General features: G+C 54.5%; 2 protein-coding genes across 7 annotated transcripts in view; one reads left to right on the top strand and one right to left on the bottom strand.

Annotated features, from left to right (window-relative positions):
- Window positions 1-1825: 1825 nt before the first annotated feature.
- LOC309539460 (testis-specific serine/threonine-protein kinase 5-like) lies at window positions 1826-13238 on the bottom strand. Its single transcript, XM_082235743.1, has 8 exons — window positions 12758-13238; window positions 11493-11600; window positions 9728-9930; window positions 6794-6849; window positions 5356-5488; window positions 4887-5002; window positions 3382-3564; window positions 1826-2621 (listed from the first exon to the last, which is right to left on the bottom strand). The coding sequence occupies exons 1-8, from the start codon at window positions 12959-12961 to the stop codon at window positions 2143-2145; spliced, it is 1482 nt and encodes a 493-aa protein (XP_082091869.1). The 5' UTR covers window positions 12962-13238; the 3' UTR covers window positions 1826-2142.
- A 93-nt stretch (window positions 13239-13331) lies between these two features.
- Window positions 13332-23749, top strand: part of MROH1 (maestro heat like repeat family member 1) — a 52877-nt gene continuing 42459 nt past the window's right edge. For 3 of the 6 annotated variants that reach the window (XM_082235443.1, XM_082235444.1, XM_082235439.1), the window contains exons 1-2: window positions 13332-13467; window positions 20945-21390. In XM_082235443.1, the coding sequence (XP_082091569.1) occupies window positions 21369-21390 (22 nt within the window). In that variant the 5' untranslated portion in view covers window positions 13332-13467; window positions 20945-21368. Of the gene's footprint in view, window positions 13468-18413; window positions 18483-20944; window positions 21391-23749 lie in introns of those variants that run through there. The other 3 variants (XM_082235441.1, XM_082235440.1, XM_082235442.1) reach the window with 3 other exon arrangements.

Genomic DNA, 23749 nt, shown 5'->3' with positions numbered 1-23749 from the left:
ATGAGAACAGAAAACTTGCTCTGGCGGTGCAGCGGCAGCGGGAGGCCCCATTAGCTAAAGTGGTGCTTCAGGTTAAGAACGAATTAAGTACTTAACCCAAGGTACCACTGTACTAGGAAGAGATGGATTCAGGTGGCTGCAGGGGCTTCAGGCTGGGCAAAGGGTGCGATTAGACCAAGGGAGAGCAGTCTTATCAGCTGCTTGAGGCTCTTGGTAGCTCACAAAACAGCATTTGCAGCCTGCAGATAGTAGCCATCCACAGCCGACTCCTCCATGAATGTGTCTTTCAAAGCCCTCCGGATGGGGGGCCGTCTCTGCCTCTGCCTGGGGGAGGGAGTTCCACAGTCCAACCCTGGGCTGCGTCCAGAAGGCCTTTCTTCCGTCTGCCCTGGACCTCCCAACACTCAGCTTCAGGGGCCGCCCAGGAGCTCTGGCAATGGGAGAGAGTGAGAAGCCCATCTTCTCTCCGGAAGGGCCCCTTCCCCGCCTGAGGGAGGGAGGGAAGGCGACTCTGGGCTGGCTGGGACTTGAGGGCCCTGATCCGACAGAGCGGCTCTCCTGTGGCTCAATGGGGAAGAATCTCCAGGCAGGTGGAGTTGGAAGGGCCCCTGAGGGTCATCTGGACCAACCCTGGCCTGTGGCAGCTGATGGGATGCAGGCAGAGGGCAGCTCTGGGAGCAGGTTGAGGGTGGGTGAAAAATTCTCTCTTGCTAAGCAGAAAGTGCAGAGCATGGAGGGCCAAGCCAGGGGGACATGTATTGCATGGGTGCAAATGAGGGCATCCCTTAAGTGGCTCCACAGGGGGGTGATTAACTCTTTCCTGGCCAGCCTTGGTCCCGGCAACACTGGCCTGTGAAGCCGCTGGCTGCCTTTCTTTTCTCTTTGCCCCTTCCAGGGTCTGAAATACTGTATTTTTTGCTCTATAAGACGCATTTTCCCCCTCCTAAAAAGTAAGGGGAAATGTGTGTGTGTCTTATGGAGCAAATGCAGGCGGGAGGCTCTGCTCAGCGCTCCCTTTAAAGAGCCGCATGGAGTGTGTGTTGGGGCTTCTCCTTTGCCAGGGAGCCTTCATCCCCTGCTGGGGAGAGGCTGGGCACAGCTAAGCCGGAAGCCAGGGCAGCCAACGGGATCACAGCACAGCGCTCCCACTTGCTGCCCTGGCTTCTGGGATTTAGGATTTTTCTTCTTGTTGTTTTCCTCTTCCAAAAACTAGGTGCATCTTATGGTCTTAAAGAGCGAAAAATACGGTATGTGGATTCCCTACAAGGTGGCTTGGGACCCGGGGCTTCAACGGACGGCAGAGCTCAGTCTCCGCTGGGTCTCCGCTGCGTTTATTTGAAGATGTGGATTTAGAAGAGGCTGAATCAACCGCAAGAAGATCTGAGCCAGGCAAGCGAGTGGGAAGTTTTTGAGAAGCCGACCGGGATCCCTGGGAAGGAGGAGCGAGGGGCCTGGGACGAGGGAGAGGAGCTCCTCTTTCTGGGAAAAGCAAACCCCAATCCCTGCCCTGAGCAGGACCCAGTCCCCCCCCCCCCGGGCTGTGTTGTGGGGCTGGTTCAGCAGCAGCCCCTGATGCAAAGGACACAGGAAGCAACCCTGGCCTTTTCGAGGGGGGGGGGGCTGGGGGCAGGATCGGAATGCGCGAGACATGTGCGGCCCCACATGCAACCTTCACGTGGGAAAGGGCTGCCCCGGGGAAAGTGGGGAGCTGCTCCGGGCATGAATGCAGAGGCGCCTGCGAGCAACAGGGTTCGGTTTTGGGGGGTGGAGCGCGCCCCTGCCCCTTTGCGCGCGCGCACACACGGCAAGAAGAGCCACGCCAAGCCAGGATACACTGATGTATATAGAGAAAACAGCAGGCAGCAGACGCGCAGTCGGTCGAGCAAGGAGCGCCCGGGCTCCGCGGCGGCGCCTCCTCAGTCCCAGGTCGGCTGCCGGTCGGTGCCGCGCGGGCACACACGAGCAGGCAGCAGCGCGGAGGGACTCTGAATAATCTTTAATAGTGCTCACTGCATCCGGTCCTTGGGCGCTGTGTCCCCCGCCCAGGGCGCGGCCGAAGGGAGCACCGGCTCCAGCGGATGCGCGCACAGACGGGCGGACGGCTGCAGCTTGCGCGGGGACTTGCGCGGCGGCGGCGGCAGCTCACGGGCAGGGCGTCATGGTGTACAGGGAGTGCACTTGCTTGGAGAGGCTGGCCGAGCCGCCCGCGCCGCTGCTGCCGCCGCCCGCGCCCAGCGCCGCCGCCCGCGCCGGCACCTTGTCGGCCAGCCGCTTGCTGCTCACGTAGGCGCTGGTGGAGAAGCCTGAGCCGGGCTTTCGGAAGTTGGGCAGGTGGTGGAAGGGCTGCAGGCTGCTGAGCAGGCTGGGCCGGTACAGCGAGAGGCGCGGCGGGCGCTCCGTCTTGCGCGGCGACGGCAGCTGGAGGATGCAGTTGGCCGCGCCGGCCGCCCCATCGGGGCTGCTCTTCTTCTCTGCCGCCACCTTGGCCGCCCGCACCGGGAAGGCGCCCGTGGCCGAAGCTGCGCGCGGCGTGGGACGTACCTGGCCCTCCTTGGCGCCCTCCGACGCCTTGGCCGAGCTCTCCAGGTCTGGCAGCTGCGACGTGGCGCCCAGGGGCTCCGCTGCAAAAGGGGAGCCGGTTAGTGGAGGGACGGGGGCTGCATTGCCCTTTCTGCCCGACCAGGTGGGCACTTTCCAGCCCACAACACATGGGGCTGGCCAGGGGCTCTGCAAGGACTCCTGCTTCTGGGAGGAGACCAGCTGCAGGCGAAGGGGGTGGGGGGCCATGGCCCCAGGCACACATTTCTGAGGGGGCATATCAGGCACAACACTTGGCCGCCCCGGGTGCCAGCAACCCACGCTACGACACTGGCTCAGAAGGAGCCTTCCCAAGTCACCCTAATAACTTTGAGCCTTGTCATCTCCCCACTCCCCCCCCCCACTTGCAGCCCCCGGGTATTTCTTTTCCCTGTCAGCCTGAGCCCAGCCTAAGGGGCAGGACGGCAGGAGAACCTCCGTTATGCCCCAGGGCTGGGAAGAACCTGCCACTGTTCCTTCACCTGCTGCTCTCTGGCCTGGCTGCCACCCAAGGGGTCTGGTCTTCCTGGAGTTGGCTGCCCCCAGGGGGCAGAGCTGCTGGCCCAGAAACGGTGCCCAGGACAGGGCAGCTCTGTACACACACAGATGCCTGGTCTGTTGTATCTTCCTGAACAGGGTTCCCTGTTACCCAAAGAGGCAGAGGCTGGGCTGCGCTTCCAGGGTGGCTCCCTGCTCCCCTGGGAGATGGTGGGTCTGTCCTGCCTGTCCTTATCTGCATGTCCCTCAGGGCAGGGGGTGGGTGTGTTGCTCTCAGGAGGGCAGCTGGGGGTCCTGTCCGCGTACCTTGTGCCGCTTGGGACTTCTCTGGGCTTAGGTTGCACTCCGGGTGGACCCCCATGGAGCTCATCACTCGGTGGAAGATGGCCGACGTGGCAGGCAGCATCCATCGGTGCGTGGCCACTTGCTGCAGGCCCAGGCGGGCAGCTGGCTTCAGCTGGAGCAAGCCCTCAATCAGGTTCTGACATTCTGCAGCAGGGAGAAGAGCTGGTGAGACCCACAGCCGCAGCCGCCACCCACTGGGGGCTCTGATGAAAGGGGGGGTGTTTGTAGCAGTGGGCTCTTCATCCTAGGGTTGTGCCAGCTGCACGAAGCAACTGGTGGGGCTTCTGGGGGAGGAGGGCAGAGGGCTCAGGGAGCCAGCGCAGCAGCGCCTGGGCCAGGGGATCTGCCTCCATTTCCCTTGCGGAGTCTCAAGTGCCGCTGGCTGGCTGGCTTGCAGCCCTGCATCTTGTCCTTGCGCCCTCTGGCACGGGGTAAGGGGTTGTGGCTGCACCCCTTCACTGGCATCCTGCAGTGGGGGACACCCTGCCAGGCTTCAGGGCTCGGCCTGCCGCGTAGCTCTGGGCAGGGGGGCTGGCACAGGCCACGGAACTAATCACATGCCCACAGTGCAGGCAGCTGTGGAGCCTGTGATCAGATGCCTCCATTGGAAACGCTGATGCCAAGGAACCACTGATGCCAGCAAGCCTGACGTGTGTGGCCAGGCTCCCAGCACTGGGGTGCAGTGTGAATGACCATGTGACTTTGGCCAGAGTCTAGAGCAGGGCCAGCCAGAAGCACTGGGTGAACTTGAGACACCAGAGCAGGGGTCAGCAAACGTTTTCAGCAGGGGGCTGGTCCACTGTCCCTCAGACCTTGTGGGGGGGCAGACTATTTTTTTTTGGGGGGGGGAATGAACGAATTCCTATGCCCCACAAATAACCCTGAGATGCATTTTAAATAAAAGGACACATTCTACTCATGTAAAAACACGCTGATTCCCAGACCGTCCGTGGGCCAGATTTGGAAGGCGATTGGGCCAGATCCGGCCCCCAGGCCTTAGTTTGCCTACCCCTGCACAAGAGGAAGGAGGAGCAAAGCCCTGGGGCTACAGCCTTGGGCACTGCCTGCTTTGACGTGACTCTGGCTCCAGCAAGAATGTGCTTTGAGGTGCCAGTGCCAGTGGGAAGGGGCTGCTCCAGGCCAATGGGTCTGCGGCAGCTGCCTCCTCTTCCCTGGCAAAGGCGGAGGGGGGCTCCAGGGGTGCCGCTGTTCCTCCTGACCACCGACAGGGAGTTCTGCAAGTGCGGGACAGGAGATTCTGCAAAGTACCTGGAGATTGCAGAACGGCTTCGGGGCTCTAGAGTTGTAAGGAAGTGCAACTCTAATGGCATTTTAAAAATGGTTTTCAAGAAGGCCCGCCCGTCTCCCCCTCTTCTTGGGTCCTGGGGTGGCAGATGTGGGCCCAGCTGAGCCTCCCCCCTCCCCCCAGGCCCCTGCAGCCCAGCCGCGTGTTGCCACGCCCTCACCTGGTGAGATGGGCTGTCGGAAAGCCAGTCCCTGCTTGATCACGTGGATCATCTTGTGTGGCTGGCGCTCCTTGAAGGGGAGCTTCCCTGTCACCATGGCGTAGAGGATCACCCCACTGCGGGAAGGAGGAGTTCAGAGAGGGGTCACCACCAGCCCAAGTGCCGGCTGCCCAGGGCAAGGGGCTTCCTCTCTGGGCCAGAGCATCCATTGTAGGTCTTGCCTGCCAGGCCAAAGTGGTCTATCTAGCCCAGGATGGTCTCCCCTGGCTGCCTCAAGGGCTCTCCAGGGTTCCTTACAGGGTATTTCCAGACCTACCTTCTACCTGTAGAGCAAATGCTCTTTAACCAATGAGACACGCAGCACTTTAAGCACTGGCTTGTTGCCTGTGCCTGCCCAGGCCCCATACCTGGCATGACCCTGGTGCCCCCCCCCCATGCTCCTGCAGTTCTGCCCCCAAATTGTACTCACAGGCTCCATAGGTCAGCCAGCTCCCCATTGTACTTCTTGCTCATGAGGATTTCAGGGGCAGTGTAGGCCACGGAGCCACAAAAGGTGTTCATTAGGGAATTCTTCAGGGAATAGCGATTGGCAAACCCAAAATCTGCAGGGGGGGCAGAGAAGAAGACCAGCTCTCCACCTGGCAGCTGAGAAGAGCCTTTGCCAGCCTCGGGCTCTCCGGGCATTTTGGACTCCCAGCACCTGGAAGGCGCCAGCTGGGTGGGGGCTCCCTCCTCTCTGTCCTTCCGCCAGCAGGTGAAAACTTCATTGTTCCAACCGGCTTTGGGGAATGGGCTGCTTTTAATCAAAGAGCTGGTGTTGGGCTGCTTTCATCGTAGTTAGTGACATGTTTTAAACCGGTTTTATGTATGAATACAGTGGTACCTTGGGTTATAGACGCTTCAGGTTACAGACGCTTCAGGTTACAGACTCCACTAACCCAGAAATATTACCTCGGGTTAAGAACTTTGCTTCAGGATGAGAGCAGAAATCGTGCAGCAGCGGCACGGCGGCAGCGAGAGGCCCCATTAGCTAAAGCTAAAGTGGTGCTTCAGATTAAGAACAGTTTCAGGTTAAGAACGGGCCTCTGGAACGAATTAAGTTCTTAACCTGAGGTACCACTGTATAGTTTTAATTTTGTCAATGGCTTATTGTTTATTTATTATTGGTTTTTCCAGGTTTTCTTGTTTTTATCTGTAAGCTGTCAAGGAAAAAGGCAGGAAACAGACAGACAGACAGACCAATAAACAAATAAGAAAGCAAATTAATGGCTGTTTTAGGGGCTGTGTCCCTCAGCAGCTTCATCCATGCCCAAGTTTCCCAGCTGGTCATTATTGCCTTTGGGAATTGGGTGGGGCAGTGGGGGCAACGAAAGGGAGGCTCGGCCACAGCTGATAAAAGGCAGAGAAGCTCCCACTAAGAAGATCCTACTTCTGGGACTGATGTTTCCGCAGCCTCTGCCAATAAGGACCAATAAATCCTTCCATTTTAATTCACTTGAGGCGACTGGAGGATGCAGCTTTGCCAAGCAGATTTTATCTGCCCAATTTCCCTTGAGAGAGATACAGAAATGCTTTGGGGTCATAAATTCTCTATAGACATCTCACAACGGAATTAGTGTGTCCCAGCTGAATTTCTGAAAACGTTAAAATTGGGGTGGGTCGGCGGGCAGCGAGCCCTCATATCACGGCGCTGAAAGGAGGGAAATGGCTGTTTTATGTAGAAGGCGGAGCCTAATTTGATGTCCTAAAAACATGCTCTTATTTCGCTAAGTGAATGCCGTGAGGTCCTCTGGCCGTGGCTCCCGTATCTGGGCTGTTGTATTTTGAACCCAGTGCTCACTTGACACAAACAAATGATGTTGGCTGATGGGAAGCCGCTCTCTCTGTCCCCATGGAAGGAAACTCACCAGTCAGCTTGATGAAGCCACGTTCATCCAGCAAAATGTTCTCACATTTCAAGTCTCTGAGGGAACAAAAAGCAGCTTGAATGGGCTACAGATCTTCGCTCTCTCTACTTACCCAGGTGCGCCCTGAGAGCATGCAGATGTGCAGATGGAGGAAGAACGAGAATGCGCACTGAAGTTTGCAGGCTCATTAGTGAGCACTAGGAGGAGCCTGGAAACAGACCGGCTGCAAAGAATCACACCCATCTGCAGGTTTCCCTTCTTTCTTTTCAACTGCTGTTTGGGGCTTTTGCAACAATCTGGTTCTGCTGGAGCCCTGGGGCAGAAGGCGAAGCGGCACATCAGCCAGAGGGGACCAGAGATGCTTGAGGAAGCGCCCATGCCCAGTGCTCAGGCCTGCGCACAAGATCGCTCTGAAACATCCAGCAGACATCGCCTGCCTGCCTTGCGATCTTCTGCCACAGGCAGAAAAGCTAAAAGAGAATAATACAAAATGATAGAGCCCTTCTCGGGCAACGAGCTGTGTTGGCGTGGCTGTCTGGGCTCTGTTTTGCACAGAGTCCTCCTGGCCCTTCAGTGCTGTCAGAATGAAGGCCAACTTGAAAACACTCGAATGAGTCGTATCCTGGAAAGTGTGGAGAACTGCAGTGCCCTTTGGGGTTATTAAACAATCTGTGTATCAGTCCAAAACTGGTGAGGATGAAGGTAGAACTAGGAAGTCGAATTCAAAGCGTTATTTGTGTGTTCTGGGCTCTTTTTGTGAAAGACGGCAAGTTAGGAGTGAGGCGCCTCAGGACTGAGGACCAAATGCAGCCAGCCTTTCATTCTTATATATATATATATATATATATGTAGGTTTTGGTGTCTTCGGGTGTCTTCCCGTGTAAGAGTCGGGGTGTCTGTGCGACGTTTCGACGAGGTCTCACTCGTCATCTTCAGGCTGGTGCTTTCGGCTTCTTGTTACTGGAACAGAGCAGAATCTGGTGTTTGAGTTCCTATAAATACTGTTGAGGGGTGTGGTGTATAGCCTCCAACGTTCTGGGCTATACACCACACCCCTCAACAGTATTTATAGGAACTCAAACACCAGATTCTGCTCTGTTCCAGTAACAAGAAGCCGAAAGCACCAGCCTGAAGATGACGAGTGAGACCTCGTCGAAACGTCGCACAGACACCCCGACTCTTACACGGGAAGACACCCGAAGACACCAAAACCTACATTCCTGTACCCGTGAAAATCTACGAAAGCAAATATATATATATATATATATATATATATATATATATATATATATATATATCCATTTTCAAAGCTATAAAACTTTATTAATGACTGCTGCAGAAATGTCTCACAACACAATTAATTAGGATTTCACCCATAAATTTAATAAATGAAAGTTATAGGAAGCTGGGCAAACTATTATCTTTACCGCTTCAGCTAGATAACTAGTGTTCCTTATGTTAAGTCTTTTGCAATTTTTGCTTAATGACTTCTTGGACTTTTGCCCTCTTATATGTTCTTGAAGGACAAGCAGCGTAGAGGATACAGTTATATGCATATATCACCATAGTTTTCCAAAACTTTTTAAAAAATGCAGCCAGACTTTCAAGTAGCGAGACTCTTGGGACTCTGAGCCACGTTTTCTCCTCAGACTGCTCTCCTCACCCATCTATATTTGCCTGGCTGGAATGTGTCTTTCAGCTGAGACACTGCCTCTTGCCTGCCTGGACAACGGATAGAAAGACGTGGGAACTGGTGTAGAAACACCTGGTTTTCAAACGGTCAGAATGTCCCCTGGAGTCCGGAGTCCTGCCCATGGCTCAGCCCAATTTTGCCTCTGCTCCTGCCCCACCTATCGCTTCAGCCTCTCCCCCATCCCCCTATTGAGGGTTCCCAGCTGGGAATGGGGCCTGCGGATGCTCTCCCCAGGGAGACTTTTCCGGTGCACTAAACTTATCATAACTCCGGTGCCAGGCCAAACACTCTGTTTTCCTGGGAATTTGAGCAGCACCCAGAGCGTCTCCACCCCCATCGTTCTGCCCAGACACTGAGGTCCAGATCCAAGGGCCTTCTGGCTGTTCCCTCGCTGCAAGAAGCCAAGTTACAGGGAACGAGGCAGAGGGCCTTCTCGATGGTGGCGCCCGCCCTGTGGAACGCCCTCCCACCAGATGTCAAAGAGAAGAACAACTACCAGACTTTTAGAAGACATCGGAAGGCAGCCCTGTTTAGGGAAGCTTTTAATGTTTAATAGGTTATTGTATTTTAGTGTTTTGTTGGAAGCCGCCCAGAGTGGCTGGGGAAACCCAGCAAGATGGGCGGGGTATAAATAATAAATTATTATTATTATTATTATTATTATTATTATTATTATTATTATTATTATGCCTGTTTGCTCAGGTCCTGCTTTCAGGCTTCCCTTTGGGGCATCTCACAGTCGCCAGCCAGAATAATAATAATAATAATAATAATAATAATAATAATAATAATAATAATATTTTATTTATACCCTGCCCATCTGGCTATTTATCCCAGCCACTCTGGGTGGCTTACAGCAGAACAAGGGGAGGTGTGGAACAGAAGGCTGCACCACATGGACCCCCCCCCACACACATTTGGTCTGATCCTGCTGCTGCTACAGCAGAGCTTTTGGGATGTTGTGATGCGGTTTTATTGCTATCCTTGGATTTTGAGTTGATTTTTAGTGGGAAGTGATGCATATGTTAAGAAAACAAACTCTTAGCCTAAAAAAACATTTCCCACCGCGGCCCAGAAAGACAACACGGCAGCCCTTTTCTCTGGACCCCTGGCTGCTGCCTTCCTCTTCCTGAGAGGGAGTCTGGGTGAGACCCTGGAGGTCTTCCTGGCCCCAGAAGCGACTCTTCCCTGCCCCGGCCTCCCAGCTATTCCCCTCCTCTCTCCCCAGCCATTTCTGTCACCTGTGGACGATGCCGACATTGTGGCAGTGTGCCACGGCACTGACAATCTGCCGGAAAAGCCTTCGTGCCTCCTCTTCCTCCAGCCCAGGAAGCTCCCTCCTGTCCGACGTGGCGTTGATGTGCTCCAGGAGGTCTCCCCGGGAGGCCAGTTCCAGGACCAGGTAGGTGCGCTTACTGTTCCGGTACATCTCGTAGAGCTGGATCTGCAGGGGAGCGGCCCGCCCTCGTCACAAGGGGACCCAGGTGGACTGCCCAAGAGGACGGGGGACCCAAAAGAGTTTGGCATCCTCTGAGCTAAGCAGTTCCACCAGCGCAAGGACTTTTCCCTGTGCAAAGGAGCTTCGCCTTCCTTTCCTCTGCCCGCCTGTGCCCCAGAACTTTGGGGAAAGAACCCAGACCTGTGTCAGGTCAGGAGAGAAGCAAAAGTTCTGCTGAACAGACAAAAGTGCTTATGCCAGGAAGGAAGGAAGAAGTACCAAGAAAAGAAGAACGGCAGATGAAACTGATGGACTATGCAGAGATGGTGAAACTGACGGGGAAGATCCAAAACCAGGAAGATCAAGTATTTTTAAAAGACGAGTACATTTTAAACTTATTTAGAAGATCACTGTAAGCAGTTAAAATTGTTGGTAGGGATGTAATGAGACTTGTAATGTGATTTTTTAATGAAAATTATAGATACTTAATAAATAAAGGTAAATGGACCCCCGACCATTAGGTCCAGTTGTGACCAGCTCTGGGGTTGCGGCGCTCATCTTGCTTTATTGGCCGAGGGAGCCGGCGTACAGCTTCCGGGTCATGTGGCCAGCATGACTAAGCCGCTTCTGGTGAACCAGAGCAGCACACGGAAACACCATTTACCTTCCCGCCGGAGCGGTACCTATTTATATACTTGCACTTTGACGTGCTTTCAAACTGCTAGGTTGGCAGGAATTTAATAGATGGATAAGGGTAAAAGATGCAGCAAAGTTCGAACATGGAACCCATCTCGAACATGGAACCCAGGGAGGGAGGGAGGTTTGAAGGTTCAAAAGAACCTTGTATTTTAATGTTTTAAACGGTTAAGCTAAAACGTATAAATTAGTCAAAAAACCAATACAAAATTATTATTTTTTAAAAGTGCCTATGCTAGTGGAACTGTTTGGATACTCCCATTATCCTTTAGAACTGCGGCACACTTGACTGCCTGAGTGCAAGGCATGCAATGTAAGATGTGCCACATGAATGACACAAATGGCTGCCATCTGCCTGGATGCAAGGACCGCGGAAGGGTCAGCCCCTGTGGTCTTGGGTGTTGTGGCAAAGAGCAGCCATGCAGGTGACAGCCGCTCTAATGCACATGCGCAGACTCTGGGATGCTCAAAGGGAGCTCAAAGGGCTGCTCTGCACCAACCAGTCTCCTCTGCGCATCATCCGGGTGGGGAGCAAAATCCAAAGCCTTGTGTTGAGTTTTGGGGGTCAAATGTGTGAGAATATCCTCCCAGTTTCTACTGCATAAGAAGTCAGCCGCAGGGTGTTCCCTCACTAGTTAAGGCCGCGGTTCTATAAATGTCCCTGGGAAATAAAGGATTTCTGTCTTGGGGCTGGGCTTTGAAGGGCCAGCTTCTCTTTTCTCTGGGTCTGCAAAGCCTGTGTCTGAATTACAGGTTGTCCTTCACACCTGACATTGTGTGTGTGTGTGGGGGGGGTGAGGTCAGCAGGTGGAACTCATGAAACTTCCTGTCCAAAGCACAAATGGCCCAGCGCAGGCCCCCCACTGACTCACCACATTCAGATGCTTGTAGGTAACATTGAGGGAGTAGATTTCTCTTGGGAGGAACTTTTTGGTATATTCTACAGGTGCTTCTGCCGTTGAGATGATCTTTATAGCAACCTGGGAGAAGAGAAAGCAGAGTTTGAAGGTGGAGCTCAAGGAAGTGTGTGTGAGTTGAGCCATTCTGCCTTCGCCTGCAAGGGCAACTTCCTGGTGGGAGCTGCTTCCTGCGTCAACCCGACACAATGGAAGCCCACCGGTGTCTGTGGGCAGGTGAGGATCTGCTGTACAAGGCCATCTCTAGGAAGCAGGTCTGTTCCAAACTTCTTAATCCAGGAAGCAGGTCTTCCTGGCTGGACCCCATTCACAACACTCCATTCTCCCTGTGGGGAAATCTCCCAACGGGTGAGCAGCCCTCCCAGGCTGGTCTGGCATTCGCTGCACCAAGATGCCCTGTCTTGGGGCAAAGGCAGGCAGGCAGGCAGCAAAGCCTCCAGGCGCCCGCCCTTGCGCAGTTGCCTTCAGTCTGGAGTGTGGAGGTGTTTGTATGGGGGAAAGGGGAGAATGTTGCCACAAAGCACAGAGACCCAACACACGGCGAGAAGCTGCATACACAACAATTTGGTCAAGTCAGGGCAAAGGAAGGAAGGAAGGAAAGAAGATAGGCTGGGGAAAAGGTGACAGTTTCCAGGTATCTTTTGAATTAATCGCTTGCTTGTGGGCTGCCCAAGGGCATGGACTTGTCCCAGGGTCAGCAACCATAATTAACATCCTTGGGCAGCGGCGGGTGCCCAGAATCCTGCCAGAGCTGACCCATGGTGCCGATCCTGGGGATCCCTTTTGGACCCAGAAGTCCAATTGGTTCTGGATGGGCCGGAGCTAGCATTCCACAGAATCTAGGTTCTACCTTCACTGCAGGAGGCAGTTATTGAGCCCCTGAATGCCAGTCGCTGGAGAGCACAAGCCCGGTGTGTGTTGCTGCTGTGCTCAGAAACGGCTTGTGGGCGTCCCATAACGGTCACCTTAGTTGGCCCCTGTGAGAAGAGGGTGGTGGGCTGGACGGTGGGCTTGGCCGGACCCAGCAGGCCAATGCTTGCTGTAGGAACTGCGGCAAGCAGAGTGGGCAGTTCCACAACAGAGCCTGAAGGAGGCTTCTTGGGAGGAACGGGAGCCAGCCAAGCCGTGGCGAGTCTTCTGCCGGGCAAGACTCTTTCCTGGTGCCCCCACCCGCTGGCACTCCCCACCTCCCTCTCTCCCAGCCCTGCTCCTGTGCCCACCATGGAGTGCCGCTTGCTCCTGAGGTCTGAGGCCAGCTTGTAGTTCTGCATCATTTTCTCTTGGGTGGCATAACCCAGGTAGACCTTGGAGAAGGCTCCCGAGCCTATCTTCTTGGAAGAGAGGAGGTAGCCATTTTCCTTGCTTTCCCGAACCTGTTCCAGGAACGTCCTCCTGTCCGCCTCGCGCTTAGAGAAGCTCTTCATGGCCCGCGGCTCTCTCTCTTGGGAGGGCGGCAAGGCGGACCCTCTCTTGCGACAGGCCAAGGGGCAGGGGCTGCACCCAGGCAGGCAGGAAACTCCAGAGGAACCAGAGTCCAGATAAACACATCAGCTCTACAAGGCAGGGATAGCACCCCAGTGGCGGCCTCTCTCTCTCTTAGCACGGCCCCCTTCGCATCTTTTGAGTGGTTTGACTGCCACTGGCCGAGCAGAGGGAAGGGCAAGACCAGAGAGTCCTTGTTGCTATTCAGATGCAGAAGTTTCCACAGTGACGGGGGCGGAACAAGCATTCCAGAGGCAGAGTTCTAGAACCGAGGCGTAACAAGCAGTTTTAGAACCTGCGGCCTCGGGGAGGGGGGCAGGCGCTGCCCTGCGTCACTCCCACCGGGGTCCCCACAGGCAGCAGCCGCAAAGGGCACAGGCAGCGGCCAGCCCATCACTGCTTCACAACACGCAGGGCTGCTTCTCAGGTGGGCAATCGCAGAAGCCAGGTGAGTTGTGGGCACGTGGCTGGGGTCGTTTGTTTGAGTCATTGTTATTGCCTAGAAAGGACAGTTGGCAGTGAGTGGCCCAGTGAGCCTGGCGACTGACGGAGGATTTGAACTCGGGTCTCCCGGTTCCTGTGGCCACAGTTCAGTGACGGAGGGTCTGCTTGGCATACAGAAGGTCTCCGTCTTGGTTCCTGGCATTTCTAGGGAGGCCTGGTAAAGAATCCTGCCTGAAACAACGGAGAGCTGTTGCCGGTCAGTGTAGGCAATACTGGCGTCAATGAACCAAGGGCCTGAGACAGCTCCCTATATTCTCAGTCCAGCTCTCACACCACCCTGGAGGGCCTGGAGCAGCGAGCAAAACTGACGCATTCACAGCAGGTGCCAAGCCTCCCCAGCTTCTGTGACTTTGGCAGCCAAAACATGTCCCTATCCAGTCGCAGGCTTGTGCTATGACAGAATATAGATCATCCCTGAAGCGAGGAGCCCTGAGGATCCGTGGAATCATTTCCAAGCCGCTCCAGCAGGTGGCACAGAGGTCCTTCCCGGCCTCTTCTCTGGGAGCGCTCCTGGGCAGAGGCAGGTCCACAGCAATCTTGCAGCACTGGATATATTTCTCCTCCTTCCTCTCTTGCTCCTGCAGCTGTGAGGGAGGCAGGACAGCCAAGCCCTCCCTGGAGGAACGGAAACTGGGGGCCAAGAAGGAAGGCAAGACTCCTCTTGCTGTGGGCGAGTTAGCAATAGATCTGAGGTCCTGATCTAATAGCTCTGATCGGGTCCCACCTTCCCTTGGCAAGGTAAGCCCCCCACTCTCTTCTCTGGGGCTGGAAGATGCCTCTCGACAGAAACTTGGCTCGTGGAGATAACAGACTCTGAACATGGCTCAAGGACGGCAACCGGCACTTACTAACTGGCAGATTCAGTGGGCATCCCAGTAGAACCTGTGTGCTGATGCCATCTCCTCCTGGAAGCTGGTGCCATCAGCTGAGGCTCCCTCTTGCTTAGAGGTTGGTGAAAAACAGTCGAACGCTTTTGCTTCAGGCAGAAATCCCAAGTAAGAACCAGTGTTTGATCTTTGTGTCAGATAGCAACCCCGGTCAGCACCGAGGATCCAGTGACAAGATGGATCAAATATATTGGAGAGATCCCTGCTGGGATTTGACCTACCAGCGCTTGCTGGATGTGGGGTTGGGGGCTGGGAGAGGGCAGGCTCAGAATACGGGCACCACGAGAAGAAAAGTGGTCCACGGATCACAGTAATTCACGTGGCTTGCAGCATGTCTGCTTTAAACCTTCAAATGGATTTTCAATTCTATTTTATTGCTTCTTTTTAAACTTATATAGTCTCTTATTGTATTACAAGCTGGATTTTGCCTGTGGGTTTTCTGGGGCAGGAGGCTGAACCCAGTGAGCCTTGAGTCTGATTGAAGAGGGCTCTTGGGAACAGAGGAAGCTGCTCTGTAACCAGTCAGACCTTGCTGGGTCTGTGATCCAGCTCAGTAAGGTAAAGGGACCACTGACCATTAGGTCCAGTCGTGGCCGACTATGGGGTTGCGGCACTCATCTCGCTTTATTGGCCGAGGGAGCCGGCGTACAGCTTCCGGGTCATGTGGCCAGCACGACTAAGCCGCTTCTGGCAAACCAGAGCAGCGCATGGAAACACCGTTTACCTTCCCGCCGGAGTGGTACCTATTTATCTACTTGATCTTTGACATGCTTTCGAACTGCTAGGTTGGCAGGAGCAGGGACTGAGCAACGGGAGCTCACCCCGTTGCAGGGATTTGAACTGCTGACCTTCTGATCGGCAAGTCCTAGGCTCGTTGGTTTCACCCACATTGCCACCCACGTCCCTGATCCAGCTCAGTATTATATTCTATACTGACTTGCAGCAATGGCTCTCCAGCATTTCTGGTCCAGGGGAGATGCCATTGAGGGCCAAACGTGGGGCTGGCTGCACTCCCTGAACTGCAACTGTCTTCTTAGCTTTTATTTATTGAAAGTGTGGATGGCAGGGAGTGAATGTGGGACCTTCTGCATCCAAGACAAATCCTCTGCCACCGAGCGCCAACCCTATTCTTCTTAGACCATGTTCTTATTTGTTAAACAGCGCAGGGGAAGTTCACCTCTTTGCCACTCTTTAGCCATCTTCGAGTGTAATGGCAGTTGAACGTGATTTTAAGCATGCTTCCTAAGTAACTTCTCTGGCGTGTGGGGATGAGGAAGGGAGCATTTCTGAAGTGGCTATGGGGAGGAATCAAAGCATTCATTCGTTCATTAATTTTCCTTTGCAAAAAAGGAAAAAGCCGGAGGATTTGTGGGGGGAGGCTGAAATGTATTTCCTAGCGATGTGTGCAATGTGGTTCTTCCAGAACGGCAGAATGACTTTATTTTATGGTCGGACTGAATGGTAGGATGACGGTGTATAGTTTTAACTTATTCCAGAGATGCTGAACGTACTGTTCTGGCTTCTGAACTGTACCCAAGACTGGAGCTCACTGGATTTTGCAAGCATGTGCTGAATCATGAGAGAGTAAAATGTTCAAAAATATGGCCAGAGGAGCTGTTACTCCCTACTGTGGCACTAAGGCAAGGGTTTTAGTTTCACGGCTCCTTTGCCAGGCAAAAAGTTTGTGCATCAGCCCAGGGATGTTGTCCTTTTTGTGAGAATTCCCATCTTTGCGTGGGCTGCCCAGTGCCAACCCCTGCGCTGCCAGCTCCATCTCTGCTGAGCGGGGAGATCAGTGAGCAGCCAAGCTGGTCCGTCTGGAGCCTAGAAGCGCCCCCTGGACTAAAGGGGACCCTGTCCTTGGCCTCCGTCTTTCTCAGGAGACCATGGAGGAGGAGGGTGCCTTTGGGGGTGGGGAACTGCCACATCTTTGAAGCATCAGCAAAGGAGCATCGTGACCCCCTTATCTTTTTAAGACCTTAACACGTGTCCTTGGCATCTTGCGGAAACGTGACTTGGTTGCGTTCTCTCGGGATGTGATGTATGCGGGGAGTGGAAGGCCACCGCCAAGGAAGGCTCTGCCCCCTGGAGGGGCTTCCCTCTGGGAAATGGGGACAGGGCAGCCCAGCCACCACTGCTTTCCCTGCCCCTTGGGGGGGAAGGAGGAAGGCGACTCCGGCCAGGCCTCCCCTCCCCTGGCACTGGCTTGCCTGAGGAGCGCCAGCGCCAACGCGGGAAAAGTCTCTCTGGAGTCCAGTGGGAACCAGAAGCGCCTCGATGGGGCTTGAACTTGATTCAGGGAAAGAGGAATTTTTGTGCCTGTCACTTTTTAAGCTTTTTTGCATGCCGCCTCAAGTCCCAGCCTGGCTAATAATAATAATAATAATAAGGGACCCCTGACCATTAGGTCCAGTCCTGGCCGACTCTGGGGTTGCGGCGCTCATCTCGCTTTATTGGCCGAGGGAGCCGGCATACAGCTTCCGGGTCATGTGTCCAGCATGACTAAGCCGCTTCTGGCAAACCAGAGCAGCGCACGGAAACGCTGTTGACCTTCCCGCCGGAGTGGTACCTATTTATCTACTTGCACTTTGACGTGCTTTTGAACTGCTAGGTGGGCAGGAGCTGGGACTGAACAACGGGAGCTCACTATATATATATAAAATTATCTCTCTCTATATATATAAAAATAATATATATAAATAAAATATTAAGAAATATATATTAGCCAGGCTGGGGGTCGAGGCGGCTCATGCAAAAAACTTTAAAAAGCTTTAAATACTCTGTGTGTGTCTTTGCCGGAGTCCGGCCTGGCCTTGCCCTTACAGGCGTGGCCAAGCTTGGCCCTCCAGCTGCTTTGGGACTACAACTCCCATCATCCCTAGCTAACAGGACCAGCGGTCAGGGATGATGGGAATTGTAGTTTTGCCGCGCCTGCAATAGGTTCAGCCGGGGTCGGGGCGTCTCCTCAGTGACGGGCGTCCTTCTCCGCGGGCACCTTCGGGCTACGTTGTGAAGGGCGGACCAATAGAGAGCGCGACGGGGGTCTGCTATCCAATGGCGAAAGGGAAGGGGCGGCGCCTCCCTCCGCATCGCTCGTCACGAGACAAGGCGGCGGCGGGGCGGGGCAGCTACTCCTCACTGCGCATGCGCCGATTTCTCGGCCTTACAAGGAAAGGGGCGGAGTCGTGAGAGCGCGCCATAGAGGTAGAAAGCGAAATGAGAGAGCCCTCACTTCCGGTGGGATTGCGGCTGCAGCGGGGAAAGCGGGGCAAGCGGGGCGGGGAGGGGGCGCTGGTTTCCAGCTGAGCTCTCCCTTTCTCGTCTCCCCGGGGAGCGATTATGCGGCAGCTCGGGCTCAGGTGAGGCTGGGGAAGCCACAGGACCGGGACCCGGGCCTCGGGGGGGGGGTTGGGATGGATGACCCTGGGAGCCCTTTCCAAGGAGTGCCCGGTTTTCCGACCAGGGGCGCCTCTGCTGCCCGCCTCCTGGCCGCCGAGGGACCCGCGATCCAAGGGATGCCCGGGGGGCTCCGAAAGAGCCGCGGGACTCGGGCGCCCCCTCCCGCTCTTCCTTTCCGGCGGCCTTGAGAAGAGGACCGCGGCTCGGCTGGCCCGTCCCCAAGCTGCACGGGGGCATCAAGCGCCCCTCGGGGGCATCAAGCCCATGCCGCCCCCCCTCCTTGCTGCCATTTCAAGAGCCCCCTTGCGCCTGTGTTCGCGGCTTGCTCCCCATCCCCGGCCGAGACGCCCCCCCCCGTCCAGGCGCAGCAAGGATCCGAGTCTAATCAAAGGACGTTGTCTCCGTTGCCTTTGCCCGCGAGGAGACCGGAGCCGCCTCTTTCCGGGGGTGCAATGCGGGGGGGGGGCGCCTCTCGTCCCGCCCCCGCCCCGGGCTGCCCCCCCTACGGCCAGCGCCTGCCTCTCCCGGCTCCTCTAGGGGAAGATCGCCAGGGGGCGGGGCCTCTCCCCACGCCACGCCCCCTCTCGCAGGTGAGGGGCGGGGCCTTAAATACCCGGAAGCGCAGGCGGGCAGGTGAGACGCGCAGGGGGCGCCGCGGAGGAAGGCGGACCAGGTAAGGCGGGGGGGTCTGCTGCGGCTGCTTCTCCCCCCCCCCGCTGCAGCTCCCTCGGCTTCTCCCTCCCTCCTTTCCTGGGCAGCCGGAGGAGGGACCCAGGTGTCCGGGGGGGGGCTCGGCGGCCTCCTCCCCCCCCGAGTTTTTCGGGGCTCCTGTCCGCTCGGGGTCTCCGGAGACCCTCCTTCCCCGCCTGCCCCTTTCTCCCCCTCTTCCAGGGCGCGGCTGGTGCCTGGAGTGGGAGGGGGCGCGGGAAGGGAGAAGCCTCCCCCCCCCCTTCCGTCGCCCCGATCCGCCTCCTCCTCTCTCCCCGGCTCCGCTGCTCCGCTCCCTCGCTCGGCGCCTCGAGCCTGGAGGCGCGTCTCCGGGTTCTGCTTTGTAGCTGCAAATTCTTTTTATACACACACACACACAATTTTTATTTACAACAAAACAAAATATACATAAAATTTCACATCCAATTTTCACAAATTGCTTCTTTTCTGGGCTTCTTTCAGCTTTTCCGCAAATCATCTATAGTCATTATTTTAAATACACGTTTCATAATTTGTATGAAATGCTTTGCAGCTGGAACTTCTCTTCTGCCCCCGCCTCTCCTCTTGCATCCCTTGCATCACCCGGCTGCTCCTGCATTTAAAGAGCCCTCCAGAAATGTGTGGTGGAGTGGTTAAGAGCGGTAGTCTTGTAATCTGGGGAACCGGGTTCGAGTCTCCGCTCCTCCACATGCAGCTGCTGGGTGACCTTGGGCCAGTCACACTTCTGTGAAGTCTCTCAGCCCCACTCACCTCACAGAGTGTTTGTTGTGGGGGAGGAAGGGAAAGGAGAATGTGAGCCGCTTTGAGACTCCTTAAAGGGAGTGAAAGGCGGGATATCAAATCCAAACTCTTCTTCTTCTTCTTCTTCTTCTTCTTCTTCTTCTTCCCTCCTCAAGGTTGCGATGTCTGGCGTCTTTACTTCCAGAGCCCTGGTTTTGGAGTCTGCTGCTGCTGCAGTGGTGCCCCTGGCCGGCTGGCCGGCTTAGGGCAGCTTTGGGGGTCTGGGGTCCAGCTCCTCAGCTGCAGGAAGAGTTCTCCTCCGCCACAAGCAGCTGTAGTGTTTGAGGTGCCGCTTTTAGAGGTCTCTGCCTCTAAAGTCCTTGGAAATTCCTTGAGGCTTTTGCAAAGGGTTTTTCTCTGGGGTTTTCCTCACCGGCTGGGCTCCCGCTACATTCAGAATGCAGCCTGGGATAAATCTCGGGTTCTCCTAAAATGCTGCCTGGAGGACTGTTGGGTCTTGCCATTCCCTGAGCCGGAGGCCAGTTAAATGGTGCTCTGCTTTGAAACGGAGGTTTCAGTGCTCACCCCCCTCTCTAATCCCAGATGCAGGGGCCGATTACTGAGTGTGGCGGAGAAGGTGTGCTGCCTTCGGGATAAGCTCTTGCTCCATTTCTGGGCTTGGCTGTGCAGGGGGCGGAGAGGGGGAAGCGGCTGCTGAGTGAGGCCACCGATTTTACAACTTCTAAAGTTGTTATCTATGTTCTATCACCTACGTTCTATCAGCCAGGGAGGTTAGGGCAAATAATTTAACCAATTAGCTATTCATTGTCAAGAGGATTCTTGACAATTACACAATCTGTATGCAACTCCCTTCTTTCTGTCGTGGCTTCATTGTACATCTAGTGTCTGTCAGTGTCATGCGTGATGCCAGGGCCTTGGGCTTGTTTGATGGATGGACTGCAGGCGCTGAACGGGCCTTGGCCATGTCTGTTTGACGGAGAAGGCAGTGGACTAGTGGGAGAGTTTGCTTCCTTGCCATTTGGGTCCTGAATGTTTAGCTTCTGCTGAAAGCGTCTCTTGTGTCTTTTTTCATAGCGGGATTGAACCTGGATAAGGGAGAAGGGAGCATCTTCTCATTACTCTGTTTACTTACCTGTTTAGGGAAGCTTTTAATGTTTGATGCATTACTGTATTTTAATATTTTGTTGGAAGCTGCCCAGAGTGGCTGGGAAAGCCCAGCCAGATGGGCGGGGTATAAATAATAAATTATTATTATTATTATTACTCGTGGAACTCCTCTTGTAGGGGTGACGTACGAATTCAAAGTGTCTGAGGAAGGGAAATTCCATTGTGCTTTGGAGACTTCAGGTTCCAAATACTGCTAATTCTGTGGCTTGTTTGGTTGCCTCTCTGATGTGGGCCAGGTTTGTGTTTCGACTTCTGGTTTTAGCTGTGCATGCTGCCTTCAGTGGACACCCTGGTCCAGAAAGGCACCACCTCTGTCTCACTCATTTTTCAAACCCCTCTGCTCTTTCACAGCAATATTGATGCAGCTGAATCGCTTGTGAGCTTGCTTGGCCCATAAGTTACTTCTGCTTCTCCTGCCTCAATGAAACCCATTTCAGTGAGCTGGCCGGCGCATGAATAGACGTGAGCATGAAGAGCATGTGTTAAGACCTGTCTTAAGAGCTTTTGTCGTTTTCACAGGCCTGGCAAGAAAGAAGGAAGCGGCTTCAGAACCCAGTGCCCTCCTGCGTCTTCTTCTCGGACGTTCGCTTTGAAAGGATGAGGGAGCTGGAGGCAGCAACCATTGTTACCTGTCGTCTGGAAATGGCCAGAGATCTGGAGACATAGAGCTCCTCTGCTGGCTGTTGGTTGTCTCCGTGGAACTAGGAATTGGCTCACTGGGGGCTTCCCAACCCCGACCCTTCCTTGAGCCTCAGAGGATGAACTCTGGCCCTTCCAGCTCTGGAGCTGAGCAGTGACTCTTAGCCTTTGCTCCCAGACTACGAGAGGCATTTGCCCCGGGAGCGTGTCCTCTTCCTCCGGCACCAAAATAGGGTCTTCTGGAACCTCACACTTTGCACAGCAGGACTCTGTTCACTGGGCTGGAAACCCAAAGACAAGGAAGATGTCTGAGTCACGGGTGAAACGTAAGTACAGCAGAACCAATGAAGGCAGGGCTGGTGTATCTCTGTGTATTTGTGTGCAGGTAAAAGGCTCTGGCTGGAAAGGGCTTGGGGGCAATTTTTCCAAAGCCAATACCACTTTTAGGGGCTTCAGAGGTTACTGAAGCCTTCAGCTTGCAGCCATTGGTCTTGGTCTTAGTGGAGTTCCATGGGACAGTCATCTGTCTCCCCCACAAACTCCAATTTAAGGTTTTCTTGCCTAACTAGACTTGGTCAGGGCAAAAGTAACGGCTTCCAGTTTTAGGTTCCCAGCCCCCCCCCCCATTTACAGAGGCATTTACAGGAGAGTCAGGTTTCTCTCGTGCCCCAAGTGGAGACTGTGAATGGTTTCTGGTTGCACTTTGACTAGTGATTTGCCAGCGCTGTTAACAGCTGGGAACACCCCCAGTCCCCAGTCCTGCTTGCTGGGCACAGTGGTCTTGGAGTGTGGATGAGGAGACCGTTTTCTGGTGGCTTCCTGGGGCTCCGGCTGAGCCAGATGGAGAAGACTGAGCCCAAAGCCAGGCTGAGGGCCAGGGCTCAGTGGCACAACATCAGCCTGGCAGGGAGGTGGCCCCATGTTCAGTCTGAAAGACCCCATTCCTTCATACGAGCCTGCCCAGATTCCTGGGGGAAGCCCTTCTCCCTCACAGGCCACGCTGGACGAGGCCTTGGGAGACGGCCTTCTCCGTGGCTGCCCCCAGAGAACTATGGAACTCCCTTCCGAGGGAAGCCAGGCTGGATCCCTCCTTCTTGTCCTTCCCTCGGCAGGTGAAGACTTTTTTTTTTATTCCCCCAGGCCTTCAGGAACTGATGGTTCTTGAGGAAAGGGCTGGTGCCGTGATGTTTTTATTGTCTGTGTTTTTAATTGATCCCTTTAGGGTTTTTTTTTTTAATCTATTAATGTTTAATTACATTTTAATGATGGTCTCTTCTGTGATTTTACCTTTTTCTGTTTTATCTGTGTAAGCCACCTGGCCTGGGGAGAAGACAGTGTATCACTATTAACCATCCTCCTTGCACCCATTGCCAAGTAGGGCTGGGGGAGAACGCTGCCCGAAACCCGCAGAGCCATTGCTGCCAGTCTGTGTGGACAGTATGGAGCCAGGTGGGCCAGTGGCATGACTCCGTCTAAGGCAGCTTCCTAGGCAGCCAGAACAACGATTGAAGGAGGGAGGAGAAAGCAGGTTGTAGCTCTCTTTGCAGGAAGAATCTGATATGCCAAGGTGACTCTCGCCTGTCAGTTTCCAGGCAAATAAGCCTGGAAGTTTGATAGGTGAGGATCTCTAAAGGGGCAGTTCAGGTGGGTTTGGACTGAGTTTATGTTGACCAGGGCTGCACCTCTTGACACAAACCGCTTCTCCTGGCTGAAATTTCTCCCTAACCCATAGATTGGAAATTGCCTTGACCTGCTACCTATTATTCTTGGCTTTTTTCCTGCACCTGCAACTCTTCTGCGATTGCAAAAGGGAAGCTTTTTAATGTAGCCTCATTGAAGTTAATGGCTTCAATAAGTCGGCTAATTAACTTTGGGACTCCTGCAAGGATGGCGTCTCAGGGGTGCGGGATTCCTGACTTGCCCCCCCCCCTTTAGACACATAGGCAAATTTTACAGCTGCATGAGATTTCTCTTGCTTATGCATTGCAGAATGCTGCCCATCTGGGCTGCTGATGCAGAATACACCCCCCCCAAGCATTCTGCCCCTTCAGTACTTTTTAGCAGTAGAGGAGAGGAAACCAGCCAGCAGCCGAGAGAGTGAGTAAAATATGACAGAAAATAAATTGACCAGGCTAGCAGAATGATTCGCGTTTCATAATACTGTCTGGCCAGCCTGCCTGTGTGCTTGTCTTCCCCGTTAATGCAGAGCAAATATGCGTTGAGATTGCTGTAGAGCCGGCACCAAGTCAAGGAACCCTTATTCCGCATGCAGCAGGCGTCGGCCTTTGCATTTTCTACTTAGGAATAGAATAGAACGTGGCAGATTCACGCAGAAGAGGTTCTGCTGCACAACAGTATTCCTGTTGTGAAGCTGGTGGGAAAGCAGGATTCGGCCTCCTGGTCATTGTGGAAGACGGCTGGAGGCTTGAAAGCAGCTGCCGGACTTGCCAGGGTTAGGCACTCCCTCGGGGCTCTCCATTGCAAGGTCGGATGCCTCTGGGCCATCTTAAGAGCCAAAATGCCCTTTGAAAGGGACCTGTGTCTCTCTTGCAGGGGGTGGAGGCAGACAGATCATTCTTGCATGTGGATTTGACTTTTGGTAGACTGACCAGACGGACGGAAGTACCACATTTCCCCCTGTTTTTGCTGCATTCTGTCTTAAGCCAGTTTAGGCTGAAGGTGGCC

This window comes from Podarcis vaucheri, assembly GCF_965113315.1.
Source record: "Podarcis vaucheri genome assembly, chromosome: 8".
Classification (NCBI taxonomy): domain Eukaryota; kingdom Metazoa; phylum Chordata; class Lepidosauria; order Squamata; family Lacertidae; genus Podarcis; species Podarcis vaucheri.
Note: the sequence above shows the minus strand (reverse complement) of the source record. Positions and strands in the feature narration are given on the sequence as shown.